This window comes from Vombatus ursinus, unplaced genomic scaffold, assembly GCF_900497805.2.
Source record: "Vombatus ursinus unplaced genomic scaffold, bare-nosed wombat genome assembly UNPS02014847.1, whole genome shotgun sequence".
Taxonomy (NCBI): Eukaryota; Metazoa; Chordata; class Mammalia; order Diprotodontia; family Vombatidae; genus Vombatus; species Vombatus ursinus.
Window position 1 is genome coordinate 629737 of NW_020954625.1, and position 15967 is coordinate 645703.

General features: G+C 45.9%; 2 protein-coding genes across 2 annotated transcripts in view; one reads left to right on the top strand and one right to left on the bottom strand.

Annotated features, from left to right (window-relative positions):
- Positions 1-454: 454 nt before the first annotated feature.
- Positions 455-9859, top strand: SH2D7 (SH2 domain containing 7). Its single transcript, XM_027840577.1, has 6 exons — positions 455-633; positions 3426-3515; positions 4178-4343; positions 5824-6042; positions 7406-8218; positions 9787-9859. Exons 1-6 carry the CDS (start codon positions 455-457, stop codon positions 9835-9837), a joined length of 1518 nt encoding a protein of 505 aa, XP_027696378.1. The 3' UTR covers positions 9838-9859.
- Positions 9860-12682: 2823 nt separating this feature from the next.
- CIB2 (calcium and integrin binding family member 2) overlaps positions 12683-15967 on the bottom strand; it is a 32137-nt gene continuing 28852 nt past the window's right edge. The window contains exon 6 of the mRNA XM_027840711.1: positions 12683-14961. Within this exon, the coding sequence (XP_027696512.1) occupies positions 14940-14961 (22 nt within the window). The 3' untranslated portion in view covers positions 12683-14939. The remainder of the gene's footprint in view (positions 14962-15967) is intronic.

The following is a 15967-nucleotide window of genomic DNA, read 5'->3' on the forward strand; positions in this document are numbered from 1 at the left end:
TTTTTTTTATTAAGAGTTACTGTCTCCATTGTACAGATGAGGAAACAGAGGCCTAGAGAAGTAAAATGACTTGACCAGGAGGGGTATACCTCATAAGTATCAGCTGAGACTCCAACCTAGGTTTTCTGCTCTTCTAATAGACAATATTTCCTCTCATAAATTTAGCCTCAATGAGAAGTGACAAAAGAGTCTATCTCTCTGAAATTACCTAATTCCTCCACCTGACATGACTTTTCCAGCCTCTGCCTGTCATCTGAATGGAAACCCATCTATGGTCTGGCTATCAATAAGGGCCTCTGTTCTCTGCCAATTAGCCGGAAAGGAGGTCAGGATTAAGCAAATGAGCTCTCCTCCAGGATATAGAGAGCTTGGTAACGGGGACTGAAAAATAGAATTGGGGATTCTCTCTCATCGACCATCCCCCTTTAGATATTCCAAGGCACCTAACGACTGCATGGAGGACAGGACAAGGCCTTCAGAGCCAGAAAAAGGGGTGATCCCCACGGACAGAGAAAGCCCAGCCATGGGCATGCTCAAAGACATTGCTATCAGGTGGTTTATGGAGACACAGGCACCCCTCATATTACAAAATGGCACTTTACCCGAGTGGTTCCATGGATTCATTACAAGAAAGTAAGCTTGACTCTTCTGGCTAGTATGGGAAATGGGCTTGTTTGGGGGGGTTACATGTTCTCTGGACCACAGGGGGTGGCAGGCTGGTGACCAAGGTGGCTTTTGAGTCGTCTGATGAAATAAATGTGTTGTTGCCTTATTTATATTGTACAATATTGCTCATATTGCACAATATATTATTTATTATTATTACACTATATTGTATTATTATCGCAATATATCATTTATTATTTATATTGTTAGAGATGTGTAGGGTCTGAAGGATTGGGCAGGTGGTTTGGGAGAGGTGAGGGGGAGAGCAACGGATTTGTTCGCAGACGCTCTAGGTTAGAATCCTAGCTCAGCTACTCACTCGTGTTCTTAGGGAAGTCCCTTCTCTGGGTCTCTGTTTCTCTATCTGTAAAATGGGGGCAGGGTAGATGATTTCTAAAGGCCCCTGGATCCTACACATTGCCCCTTGCTTTGTTTAAAACAAGCAGAGATTTGGGGAAGGTGGGAAAAGGACATTAATATTATTGATCACCCTGTGGACAAACCGAAGGGAGGTAAAAGTGTTGGTGTTTGTGTTTGAAAAGGATTGCTAAAATAGAGGAGTGAGTAGGCGCTTTCACACAAGCCAGCTGCCACAAGGCAGAGCCCCTCTCTGAGCTGCTGTTCCTACCCAAAAGAGGGGGGAGGGCTAGATTTGGGGTCAAAGGACTGGGGTTCAAATCCTGGCTTGGCCATTTACTAGCTGTGTGATCTGGGACAAATAACTTATCTCTGGGCCTCAGTTTCCTCATTTGTGAAATTAGGGAGTTGATCTAGAAAAAAATAGGTTCTTAACCTGGGGTCTATGAACTTTTAAAAATATGTGTTAATAGAGATATTTCAAAGTAATTGATTTCCTTTGTCCTATGTATTTTATTTGATAAATTAAAAAAACTTCATTTTAGGAACAATTTTGTAGGTTTTGCCAGAGTGCCAAAGGGCTCCATAACACAAATCTGGGAGCCCTTTGGTTCTAGATTGTGATCTGGCTTTTCGATGGGTCAATGACATCCCAACCACCAGGTGAAGTGAATCCCCAGCACTATAGAGAGTACCTAATATAGGAAGGTACCGAATGGATGGATGGATAGATGAAGGAATAAACAAAAGAATCAGTCAATCGACTGATGTTGTCGATAGTATTACAGAGCTAAAGCTATAAGGGATCTCAGAGATCAGCTAGGCCAACCTCCTCCCCATTTTAGAGAGGAAGAGACTGAGGCCTAGGGAGGTCAAGTGACTTGCCCAAAATAGGCAAATGACAGACAGAACCAGAATGGGAATCCGGGCCTCGGGCACCAAAACCAGTGCTCTGTCCACTCTACCCCACTATTTGACACAATTTCCAAAGCTGGAAGATGACAAGAATATTTCACTGTTCATGCAAATATTTGGCATTATATAGGTACAGCTGCAAATGCTTTGGGTCAGGAAGGATGGGAGCATCAAAGATGGGGAAGAGATTGTGTGGGGTCCGTGAAGGAGCATTGCGCAGAAATCCCATCAATTGCAGCGATTCCATATCTCCCTGCTCAGCCTTTAACTGGAGCCTTGGTAACTTGTTAGCGCCATATTAGAACAGCTCTCTAAAACCCCCAACCCACGGGCCTATGACCAGTTGTTAAATTTTCAGTGTGACTGTTTCCAACTCAGAAATTGGCAAATGAGACAGATCAGGGCTTGACTTAAGACTTAAGAAAAGATGGAGGGGCAGCTAGATGGCACAGTGGATAGAGCACCGGCCTTGGAGTCAGGAGGAGCTGAGTTCAAATCCAGCCTCAGACACTTGCCTCTTCCTAGCTGTGGGACCTTGGGCAAGTCACTTAACCCTAATTCCCTCACAAAGAAAAAGAAAAGATGGAGAAAATATTAACAGTGCAAATTAAACTTAAAAGTGTGTCCTGCTTGCATTTTTTTCCCCTGGAGAACCAGTTGTTAAACACTTACCAGCATATACCTGCCTACAGGATCTATTTACAGCCTCCCACCTGCCTAGGCATATTATGCCCTACTTTGTCCATTTGTACAGTTAATGTAATCAATTTTTAAAATCTTTGTGAAGAGAAACAAAATTGAGGTGGTAGTGAAGCAAATGGATGTGGGCTATAAAATCAAACAAATATGAAACTAACTTCAAGACCACTGGCTTAGAGTAAACAACCCATGAGCTGGCTTTGGTCCTTGACTCCCCAAGTTTTGTGCTGTTAAAAGTCTCCAGCGTTCCCCACCTCCCGCCCCCATCTCCAGCTCCAGCCACCCCTGAACCCAGTTATAAACTGACCTGGGCTTCTGATCATATACCGAGCAGACAGATTAACCTAGGCATCACCCATGGCCCCAAACTGCAGTGATAGATCTACCCTCTAATTCTGGCCAAGGTGAAGTCCTCAGCCCTATGTCTCCCTAGTACATCATTTTGTTCTATGAGGAATGGCACGAGAAAATATGGCCCCCTCATCCCTATTGCTAGAGAAAGAGCTCAAAGCAGAGCACCAGAAATGGGGTCTTGGGACATGGACATCTACATCAACATAATTCATGGTGGGCATCTCTGAGAAAACTGAGAGTAATCAACAATCCTCTTAAGGTAGCTGGACATTATCAGTTATTCATCAGAGTGAGTGGCTCAATAAAAAACATAAGTAAAGGATGTTTTGAAATCCTAGAAGGCTTGAATAACAAAGGAGAATGGTCCCTGAGTAGGTTGCAGGTGAGGAGGGGGTGGTCAGAGCTTCAGGTTCAAAGGCATTTCCATCCTCCAGGCAAGCTGAAGAACTGCTTACAGACAAACCCGTTGGCTGCTTTCTCATCAGGCTGAGCAACAAGGCCATGGGTTACATCCTTTCCTACAGGTAAGATCCCCAGCAATGCTATGAAATAGCCCTTGGCTCTGGTCAGCTCTGGCTTCCTGGGCAAGCTTTTCGGGTCACCTAACGCTGACCTGAAGAGATTCTATGAGCCTACAGAATCGAGGCATCTGTTTCCTCTTCTGTAAAATGGATTGGCACCACAAGGTGTTGGCCCAGAATCCCTGGCTTCCTTCCAGATTCAGTTCAAGTGCCCACCCCCCTTCAATTTTTTTTTCTACTTGTTTTATACATAACTGTTATTTAGGGGCAGCTAGGTGGTACAGTGGATAGAGCACCGGCCCTGAAGTCAGGAGGACCTGAGTTCAAATCCAGCCTCAGACCAAACATTTGACACTTACTAGCTGTGTGACCTTGGGCAAGTCACTTAACCCCTATTGCCTCACTAAAAAAAAAACAAAAACATAACTGTTATTTACTTATCCCCAGTTGGGTTGTCTTTCTCCAGGAGAACATAAGCAGCTAGAGGGCGGGGACTTTCATTTTTGTTCTTGTATCACGAGCCCATAGCACAATGCCTAGCACATCCTTGGTACTTAATCAATGCTTGATGAGTAAATGAATAAAATGAATGCCTGAGTATTTCTAAGGTTTCCTCTGGCTGTAGATCCTCTGACCCTGAGATTCTGTGACCTGTCGCTTTTCAGGGGGTACGACCGTTGCCGCCACTTTGTGATCAGTCAGCTTCAGAACCGGAGGTACGTCATCTCTGGAGACATCTGCAACCACCCCACGCTCACCGCCCTCATCAGCTACTACCAGGGAGTGACAATAGAGCCCTTTGGGGAGAGCCTCACCACCGCCTGCCCTCGGGTATGCTGAGTCTCACATCCAATGCGTCAGACATGTACTAAGTGTCCGTGGTGGGCAGTGTCCTGAGATAGATGCTGTGAGGGTACAAGGGTGGCTGAGGCATAGGTCCTGCCCTCAGGGAGCTCAGAGAATAATCAGGGAGAGAAGACATGGATCTAAGTCACTGGAATGCTAGGAGGAATGAGATAAACACAGAAGGGGAGATGAAATATAGCTGGGGTAGGGGACAGGGAAGGGTGGGTCTTGGGGAGCAGATCTGAGTTGGACCTTGAAGGAAGGGAGGGATTTCACCTGGGCCAGAAGGAGGGACATCTCTTCCAGGAGACGGGGGATCCTGGAGCACGACACAAGGAGACAGCATGAGCAAGGTTACGGAAGTGGGAAAGCATGGCATGAGAATGGGAATACAAACCAGTTTGGCTGGAATGTAGGGGGGTACAGGAAGGGAGAATTGGGGAAGAAGGTCAAACAGAAGGCTCAAGCCCAAGTGTGGGAGACTTTGAATCGCAGGGTCAGGGCAACTGGAAGCCCCGGGGGTTATTGCTCAAATCCTTCCAGAACACTCCCCCTTCCCCTGCAGGAGGACTGAGTCAGAGGGTGGGAAGACCACCCCTGGTCCATTACTAGAGGCTCCCTTCCCCCAACGATCCCTCCCCCTCCTCAGGTCTCATGGGCAGATGTTACAATAACTCAGCATGTCTATACACACCAAAAAGTTCTGGAGCAGAGTAGTGGAAAGTAGTAGAAGGGAAAGATAAGTCAGATCTGAGTTCTGAGCCTGCAACTGACCAGCTGCGATAGTTAAATCTCAATGTCCTTATCTGTTGAATGGGGAAAATAATTCTATCTATCTTAGGGAGCTGTTTTGAGGATCGAGTAGCATTTCAAAAACAAGCATTTATTAATTTTTGACATCATTTATGCAGTCTTTCGCCTCACATACATGCAGAAGATATTATTATTGTTATTATTATTAATTTTTCCTCTATTATCACATCTTAGTCTAACAACAGTACTATGAGATTAAAAAAAAGGGCCAAGTACTGTTATCCCCATCGACAGATGTGAAAACTGAGGCCCAGGGAAATTAAGCAACTTGATTCGGACAAAAAATAATAATAGCTAGCTTTTCTATTGTTTCCAAAGCACTTTACATCTTGTTGGGACCTCACAGCGACCCTGAGAAGTGGGTGCCGTTGTGATTCCCAATTTACAGATGAGGAAACTGATGAGAAGTTAATGCAGCTGGCAAATATCTGAGGCAAGATTTGAACTCAGATCTTCCAAACATCACTCCAGCACTCTCCACTGTGGCAGCCAGTGGCCAAAAAGCTGGTAGGTGACAGAACCAAGATCCTTTGGTGACCAGAGCTCATCCCCCTCCACCCGGGAAGATCTTCCTACTCTTCCCATAGCCTCTAGTCCAACTCTGGGCTGGATCGAGGGGTGCTCAGAAGTGTTGTCCTTCCCCCTGCCACAGCCCGAGGAGACCAGCTTGTACGACGCCATCTCTCTGAACCTCCTGCTGGTCCCCCCATCCAAGGCAACTGGTCCCTCCAAGGAGAAGCAAGAATTGGAGGACTCAGAACACCCGAGATCTGCTGAAGACAGCCCCTCTCCAAAGCCCAAGACTTCCTTTGTCCACTCCAAAAAATCCCTGGAAGAACGTCCTTGGAAGCTGTCAGAAGAGGACAATGACGTACGTATTCCCTCAAGGAGAGGCAGTGTGGTATGATGGGTAGAGCCCCGGAATGGGAGTCAGGAGGCCAGGCTTTTAATCATGGTTCTGTCACTTATTAGCTGTGTGATTTAATCTCTCCAGGCTTGCATTTCCTCTTCTGTATGATGGGGAGGTTAGGCTAGATGGTCTCAACAATCCCTTTCCGCCTCTAAATTCTCAGTTGTTACCCACAGGAAAGTGGAAGAATCAAATGAAACCATCATTTAGAAAGATTATCTAGCCCAACCCTCTCATTTTCTGAAGAGAAAATGGAGGCCCAGAGAGGTTAAGCTATTTGTTTAAATTTACACAGCAGAACCAGGACTAGAAACCTGCTTGGTCTCTCAGCCCAAGACTCTTTCTATAAAATTTCTGCCCCAGGAGTGCTTTCCTTTCTTGGGCAGGCTAAGGACCATCCTCCTCTCCTTTCTGTCAATAGAAACGAGGTCTTCCCCTGCTTTACATCCACTTCAGGATTAGAAGTTGTACTTTCAGGAGTATGATTAATCAATCAGTGAGTAGTAATTGAGTCCCTACTATGTGCCAAGCCCAGAGTTAGGATCTGGAGAGAAGAACACTTAGGTAGCACTGAGTCAGATTGTGGAGTGGAAAGCCAGAATGTGACGTTGAACTTAGGATCACAGGACCATGGAATTCTAAAGCTGGGAAGGACCTTCCACACCCTCCAGGTCTCAGATTCCTAACTTACTGTCCACAGACAAGGGGTCCGGGAGAGATTTCAGAGGATCCATGAAATTAGAAGGAAAAAAATGACGTTTACCTTCACTCACCTTTGTAATTTATATCATTCACTTAAAAACATTGTTCTGAGAAGGAGTCCTTTCTCTAGGCTTTACCCAGACTGCCAGAACGGTTCAGAGCCCACAAAAGGTTAAGAACTCCTGATCTAGGCCAGCCGCCTCACCTCATTTTACAAATGGGAAAACTGAGGTGAGCGGGGAAGAACCTTGCTGGAGGTCACACGGGGGTGGTAATCTAGTCCAGGGGTGGGGAACCTGTGGCCTTCAGACCACAGGTGGCCTTCTAGGGCCTTAAGTATGGCCTTTTGATTGAACCCAAATTTTACGGAACAAACTCTAAAAGGATTCAGTCCAAAGACCGCACTTAAGGATTTAGGTAACATGTGGCTTCTTGAAGTGCCTACTTCCAGGCCCGGTGTTAGGCGTTGGGCATGCATAGATAAAAAGTAAAACAGTCCCTGCTCTCCCGGAGCTTACATTTTATCAGTTTGAATGGACGTCTCCAAGATCGAGGAGATTTTCACCATGAGTTGATATGTGGGTTTTAAGTGTGTTTTGCTTTTGCCTCTCTTCTCCTTCAGCTCACAGTAAAAGTGTTTCCTCTGCCTGAGAAAAGTTCCTCCCTTCTGATGGAGTCCTTCAGTAGCAGGTACTCGGGAAACGTCATATATGCAGAGCTGAAGAAGATGAATCACCACCAGCAGAGCCTGAGCATGGAGGCCTCAGACATTCCACATCAGAGCCCTTCCCCTGGCCAAGAGCGCCAGAGACGGCCTGGCAATCTAAGTGCAGAAGTATTGGCTCTGAAACCCAGGGACGCCCCCCTCCTCACTGCTCCAAGTGCCACCAAGCTTCTGGGGGTAAACTTGTATCCCATCAAGAAATCTCCCACTGTCCCCCGTCGCCCCGTGTGGGAGCACAGCTCCCCTGTGCCCATCTCCACTTCCCCTGGGGATAAGGCAAGCACCCCACATCATCAGGCTTCTCTCAAGGCCTGGTGCTCCCCTGAATCCAGAGGAAGCAGCCAGGGACTCACCAGCCACACTGTTCCTCAGTCCTCCAGAGGCTTGGGGCCCAATAAGCGCAGAGACTCCAGCCCTCCAGGCACCCATGAACTCATGCCAAAGGCGAACAGCTCCTACTCTCTGGAAGATCAGGCCCAGGCCTCAGGAAGCCATGACTACGAGCCTGTCCCTCCTAGGTTGCCCAAGTCAGCCTTTCTCCCACTCAAATCCACCTATAATCAGCTGGAGGGCTGTGGAGGCTGGATGGATAATGCTTATGAGAAGGTTCCAGGAAGCCAGGCAGTGCCCATACCTTCCTCGCCAAGTAACCCCTACGAGCAGATCCCCATCTTGAAGGTCCGGGAGACCAAACAGTCACACTCACACAAGGTACAGTGCCTCCCAAGGGACCTGAACACTTATCCCATTGATCCTGGGCTAGTCATTCCAATTCCCAGAGTCTCCATTTCCTTATCTATTAAATGGGCAAAATAATGCTGCACTACTGTGAGGGAAGAACTTTATGAGACTTCTAAGATGTGAATCATTGCCTTTCAGATCATAGATTTAGAGCTAAAAGGGGGGACCCTTCATCCAACCCTTCATTTTACAGACGAGGGAGCTAAGGACTACGAGAGTGTAAGGCACTTAACCTCCTCTCCAAGGCCACATGGTTGGGGGTGGGGGTTTGAGGTTGGACTATATAATTTCTTTCTTTTTTTTTTAACCTAATAGTATTTTTTTTTCAATTACATGTAAAGATAGTTTACAACATTCATTTCTGTAAGATGGACTATATAATTTCTACGGTACCTTCCAGCCTTCAATCTATGATCCTAAGCATCAGAAACAGAACTTGAACCCAGATCCAAATTCATTGTGCTGTCCACTATACTCCTTCAAGGAAAACTTGCCTCAGTCCTGGCCCTTAGCAGAACTGTGAATGAGGAAATGTTTGTCTTTGCCCAGCTTCGTGCACCTGGTGGTTTATATAACTGATCTTTGGGGGCAGAAAGGGACCCTAGACAATACCTAGTCTAATCTCCCACCCAGCCTGCAATCTTAGGAATAACCTCTCCGATGGGAGCTCATTTTTCTCTGCTTGAACAGTTATAGTAATAGAAAGGTTGCTTTTTCCTAAGGCAACCCATTCCAGTGTTGGACAGTTCTGATGATTAGAAAATCGTTCATTATGCTGAGCTGAAATCTGGTTTCCTATAAATTTCTTACATCAGTCCTAGCTCTGCCCTCTGAGATACCATAGAATGTCTGGTGCCCTTTCAGCTACTTAAAACTTGACAGTTCCTAATGTGAGCATCTAAAGTTGGGCAGTCAGTCATCAAACACTTATTAAGCACCTACTATGTGCCAGGCACTAGGCTAAGTGCTGATGACACAGGGAAAAGCAAAGACACAGGCTCTGCTCTCAAGAAGCTCACAGTCTAATGTGAGGGGGACAACATACAAGTAATTATGAACATAGAAGATGTACATGGGTGAGATGGAAGACACCTCAGAGAGGAGGCATGGCAGTGGAGTGGAGGTGGGGTGGGATCCTGGGAAAGGCCTCCTACAGATGGTGGGATTCCAACTGAATCTGGAAGGACGCCAGGAGGCCAAGGGAAAGAGGGAGGCATGGGGGACAGATGGTGTTAAGGCCTAGACGTTCCCTCTACCACTGACTTGTTGCATGACCCCGTGTCCTTTCTGGATTTGTTTCCCCATTTGGAGCATGAGGGGATCTGACATGATGTGGTCCTATCACGAGTGCCTGGCACATAGTAGGCATTTGATAAATCCTTGTTGATTCACTGATAATTAAGGTCCCTTTCAGCTCTGACTTCCCAAGAGTCTCTAACTATTTGAAGCATAGCAGTTGTGATTATTGATGCCCCCATCCCCTCCTCTCTTCTCCCCACCCCAGGTTCACTCCATTTTTCCTCTTCTCCACCTTCCAGGATGAAAAACACCGAAGGTTCTTCTTCATGGACCGGAAGAATAAACAGTGACACCAGGGCCTGCTGGCTGCTTCAGCAGCAAAGAGGCCAGAGGAGAGAAGCCTAGGGTTTGAGGAAGGCTCCCCAGGCAGCCAACAGCTGCCCAGGAGCCCCAGATCCACACTCCACAGTCCAGTCAACTGGAAAGCTCTGCTTTCCCAGACTCCACCGGCTCAGCTTGGACACAAAAACTGAATCCAGGAGCCTCAAAGTAAAACCTGAGGGAGGGAACTAAGCCTGAGTCCTTGGCCTTTGTAGGAGAAATGAATGTATGGGGCAGTTAGGTGCCACGGTGGATAGAGCTCACCGGCCTTGGAGTCAGGAGGACCCGAGTTCAAATTCCACCTTGGACCAAACACTTGACACTTACTAGCTGTGTGACCCTGGGCAAGTCACTTAACCCCAATTGACTAAAAATAAAAAAAATAAAATAAAAAATGAAATGAATATATATAAGGTCAGAGAATCTTAGAATGTCAGCGCTTGATGGGCCCCCAGAGGTCACTCAGTCCAACTGCTTTATTTTACAGATGAAGGAACTAAGGCCCAGAGAAGGGAAGCAGCTTGCTCAGGGTCAAACAGCAAGGCCATGGCAGAGCTCAGAATGCCCGCCTCCTGCCTCCCAGGCCAGTGATTCCTCCACTTCAATACCTTGACTCATTTCTTCCTGATTCCTGTCTCACCAGCAGCCCTACTGTGTGTCAGGGGGCCAGTAAGAGAAGAAGGAAGGCAGAGAATAAGCATTTTTTAAGTACTTACTGTATGCCTGGCACTGTGCTAAGTGCTTTACAAATATCCCACTTGATAGCAAAGAGATAGTAAAAAAAAAGTTAGCCCAGTTTTAAAGAAATGTTCTACCACCATTCTTCAAAATACATAAATGTATACATTCCTGTCACTTTTCTCCTCAACAGAACTCTCCCTTCTTAACAAAATCTACACTTAAGCAAAACAATACGTTTCTAACAATATATGCCTCATTGGGCACCCACAGCCCACCACCTCTCCAGAAAGAAGCAGGAAGACTGTTTTAATTACAATTTCAATTCTGACAATGTAACAATTCAGTTCTCTATTGAACTGAAGAATGTCATATAGAAAATGCAAAATGGCAAATGATCAGGAAAAAATATACGGTGGTTGTTCTCTCCCCCCCCCCCACTCCCAGCCTAAGGGCTTTGTTAATATGAATTTGAATCCTCAAAGCACATATTTGTTATGTGGGGGTTGAAGAGGAAGATACATGCTGGGGAGCACCCAAAAGAAAGCTGTTCCATTTAAAATTTGTCCGCTCCTAGAAATTCACGAGGCAGACATTGATAAAATGAGATTTGCTAAAACATTCTCTTTAGGAATCCCTGCATTTGCAATCAGTGAGTCTGACTTGGTGCCCCAGCTCTGACATCTATTAGCCTATGTGACTCCGGGCAAGTTAGCTAGCCAACACTCCACCCCTGTCCCTCACCCTCCAATAGGGTTGATAACAGAAAAGTACTTTGTAAATTTTATGTGCTATAGGATTGTAAGTTCCCATCACAGTTTTGGCAGCCTACAATGACAGAGAACCTTCTTCTCTGGACACTGACGGAAGACAGCTTTCCCTTCTAAATAATATACCCCTTCAGTGTCACTGCATGTGGGCTGTCTGAAGAGTGCCCTTAGGAGCCCCTGAAGCATTTCAGACTGAGAGCTTTGGGCCCCAGGGCTTAGTGCAGACCAGGGAGCCTCAGGCGGCTGGACTCCAGCCAACTACGGGTCTTGGAAACCACTAGGTAGTAGAATAGAAGCTCCTCGAAGGCCAGGGTTATTTCACCTCTGTCTTTGTGTCTTCAGCACTTAGGACAGCACCTGGCACTTCGCAGTTGCTTAATAAAGTTTGTGGTATTGACCTGAACCTCGTCAATCAGGCGGCCAGTGGCTGCTTCATGCTCTCCCTCTCCTCGCTCCATGATAAGAAGGGGATGGCCCTGGCCCACTGACTTGGTCCTCAAAGCTCAGTCCAAGTCCAAAGTTCTCCATGAAATCCCTCTTGATGACTTCAGCTCACAGGGATGTCTTCTTCCCTTGAATTGAGTGCAATAATGTCCAATAAAGGCCCTAGAGAACAGATATTGAAAAACTTTACCTCCTTTCTGCAGAAAGGTAAAGGGGCACAGAGGCAAAATGGTGCAAACACAAAGGAACGTGCCCACCCCCCTCACAGTAGCATGGATCCTAAGTACTTGATGGTTGTGACTGGAGAGGGACAATACCCTGAATCTGAGAGAGTCTGTATGTGTGTTTGTGGAGGTATGTTGGCGTTGTTCCCTGGGCAATCTATAGAGAACTGGGTAGAGATCCTCAGGGGATTTGATTTGCTCCTAGGGTGAGCCTTCATTTATAGAAATACGGGAAGAATGGAGAATTAAAGCAGGCATCATCCTGTCTCCCACCTCCACCACCCCCAGTCATTTCTTCTCTTGGCTGAACACCCAAGGTGGGTTATTTATTCTTTTATTTTCATTTAAAGCCCTCTTGGTCAGATTCATTCCTCCTCCTTAGATATCTCCAACCCCTGCCACCTGAGCCAGGGGATCATATCATATCCATTACAGAGAAATAGTAGCAATGACAGGGGTCAGAGTGTCACTGAATGGCCCTCCAATTGACTTAGCCTTTACTTGAGGGCTGAGCCAATGTTCAGTAAATCTCTACTGATTCATCATCAAAAATTTCTTAAGTGCCTCCAGAGCACCCACTGTTAGATACTTGAGGGGGAAGAAAGAAATAGAGACAAAGATATCAAAACATGATCCCCCCCCACCCCGGCTTCCTTTAAGTCCCAAATAAAATCATACCTTCTACAGAAAGCCTCCCTCAATCCCTCTTAATTCTAGGGCCTTTGTCTATAAATTATTTCTGATTTATCCTGCATAAAGCTTGTATTACATATCTTTGTTTACATGTCATCTTCTCCTTTAGATTGTAAGCTCCTTGAGGACAGGGACTGTTTTTTTGCCATTTTTTGTATCCCCAGCTCTTAGCACAGTGCCTGCCACATAGCAGACACCTAATAAATGTTTATGATTGATCGATTGACTTGTTTCCTGATGTCAAGGTGCTTACAATCTAGTAAAGACATTCCATATACATCTGGTTCAGAGGACTAAGTAAATTTCCACTTCTGGGGTGGGTGGTGGAGTTTGCATTTTTTAAGGAAGAACATGGAGAGGGTGATACTTAAACCAAAGGAATGAGCCTTTGATGGTGGATTTTCTCAAATAATACCATGCAAGAAATAGCTTCCTACACTTTTCATCTCCCCATGGGTTCAGCTCCTAGGCACACAGTAGATATATAATGTTTGTCAAATAACCAACTGCTTATTGGACATTTCCATGAGAATGTTCTGTAGGCATTTTAAACTCAACAAATCCAAAATGGAAATCATCTTTCTCACTACTATCATCCTTCCAGCCTCCCAGGTCTGAAACCTTAGATTCATCCACAATTCCTCTCTCCCCTACCTTCTCATCCAATCAGTTGCCAAGTCTGGCCAATTCTCCCTCCATATCCTCCCATCCATCCCTTTCTCTCCTTCAAATAGCCTCCAACTTAATTCAAGTTCTTCTCACTTCTTGATTATTACAATTGCTTCCAAATTGGTGCCCTTGACTTAAGTCTTTCCCCACTGCAATCTACCATGCACACAGCTGCCAACACAATTTTCCTAATGTTCAGGTCAGGATATACCACTTCTGTATTCAGCAAACCCCAAATGGCTACCTATTGCTTCCAGGATCAATTATCAACTTTTTTTGGCACCCTAACTTCACCCTACTTTTCCTGTCTTATCGTCTATTACTACCACCACCTCCCTTTGTGAAATCTACAGTCTGGCCAAACTGGTTCTTTATCCATGATACCTCATCTCCCATCACTCGGCCTTTGTACAGGCCTGGAACATACTCCCTGCCTCTTAGAATCTCTAGATTTCTTCAAAGCTCAGCTCAGACATGACCTTTTGTTTTTGAATTCCCCTAAATGCTAGGGCCTTCTCCCCAAGATATTTCAATATTTATTTTTATGTATTTATATACACACACAGGCTGTCTTCCCAAATAGACTGTAAACTCCTGTTTTGTCCTTTTATCCCTACCCAGTACCTAACCCAATGTAGGTACTTAGTAGGGACTTGCTGATTGCCTGAATGAGTGAATGAATGAATAATAGAGCCAAAGTCCACATACTCTTTAGCCCTGGTCAAATCAGGCAGAATGTTTAGTGGGGAAAAGAGGGATGAAATTAAGAGTGACAGCCCTTCCTTTGACTGCCAGAGGCTAGCGGCAGGGGGTCCCAGGCCAGGCCCGGAGATGGGGTGACAGTGTCTGGTGGAAAAGGGAGAAAGGCAGAGCTGAATACAGGCATTCAATGAGAAAGATTGCATAGCTGATTCAAAACCTCATCCCTTTTTTTTTCCTTTTGTGATCCCTCCCATGCTTCTCAGAAATCTTGCCAACTTTCAACTGAGTGAAGCTCCCTTTTTTTTTTAAGGATGTTTTTTTCCCTTTTCCTCTTCTTAGTTCTTTAAGGAGGTTCGGGAAGTAAAAGGTACAGCTGTCATCATGTCTGAAGCCTCATTTCCCAAGGCAGAACAGATTTAGACCCAGCTTGGCCTCCACTGCAGAGCCAATGGATTGGCAAACCTTAGGCCAGGAATCAAAATATGGTCCCCTGCCTGTGACCCCCTCCAGACAGGCAGATGGACAGATTCCATGCCATGCAAACTGGCCAGAGATCATTACCAGTCCCAGCACTCTGGCTGGCTGAGAGTATTTTCCGTATCGGGGAGAAAGCTGTGAGAGCATGAGATCTTGCGAGCACATGGGAGACAGATGAGAGCCTCCTGGGAGCTGAGTTGGTTATTGTTACTTTTCTAATGGGTTTGTGTTTCTTGTTTTTGTTTTTTGCTGATAGGGCCATAATATATTTTCACATGTATAAAATCAGGAAGCCACAGCTTCTGCTGATGATACAAGCCTGGAAAAACCCTTCTCTCTGAAAGGAGGGTCCTGGGGGCTTCTTGGGGGTGCCTGGGCTGAGCTGATGTCATCTCTGGGATCTTCTGGGTAGCTTCAGATCCGAATGTGAAAAGTGCTGTGGAGAAACAGATAGATGTCAGAGGGAAAGAGTAGGACCAGGGAGAGGGTGGGGGAGGCTCAGAGGACCCTTTGGGGTAAATGGCCATAATCAGAGGGTAAGAAAATGTTAGCTTAGGGGTAGCTAGGTGGCACAGTGGATAGAGCACTGGCCCTGGAGTCAGGAGGACCTGAGTTCAAATCTGGCCTTAGACACTTGACACTTACTAGCTGTGTGACCCCGGGCAAGTCACTTAACCCTGTTGCCTAGCAAAAATAATAAAACAGAACAAAACAAAAAAAGAAAATGTTAGCTTAATTATATAATCATAGCATAGGAGAACTAGAAGGGTCCTAAGTCATCTTCTAGTCTTGACTCCCACATTTTACAGAGGTCACACTGGGCATCAGTGGTGAGGTAGTTGAAGTACATACAGTAGGAAGACTTAGGAGTCTGGAGCCCTGGGTTTGAACCCAACTCTAAAGCTGACTCACTGAGTTACTTTTGGTCCTCTCTCTTTTTTTTTTTTTTTTTTTGTTTTTTCATTTTGGTTTTTTTAGGCAATTGTGGTTAAGTGACTTGCCCAGGGTCACACAGCTAGTAAGTGTCAAGTGTTTGGTCTAAGGCTGGATTGAACTCAGGTCCTCCTGACGTCAGAGCCGGTGCTCTATCCACTGCGCCACCTAGCTGCCCCTGGTCCTCTCTTTAAAGGCTACTTAACCAAACCCTCTAAGCCTCTACTTGCACCTCTGTGAAATGGGGATAACAGTCACACTGACCTCACAGGATTGCTAAGGGCATCAGATGGGCCAACTCATGTAAAGAGCTCTATAAAGTGTTAAACAGATGTGATTATTAGAACAAGGAATAGAACGCAGATCCCCTCAGCAGCCAGACCACAGGTGTCAGAGGAAGCCATGGCACTGCTTATCAGAAAGGAAACCACCAGCTATTTACTTGTAGGTATCCGGAGGAGGAGACTGGGCCAAGGAGGCAGGAGTGGACAGGCCTCTTCTGGAATTGG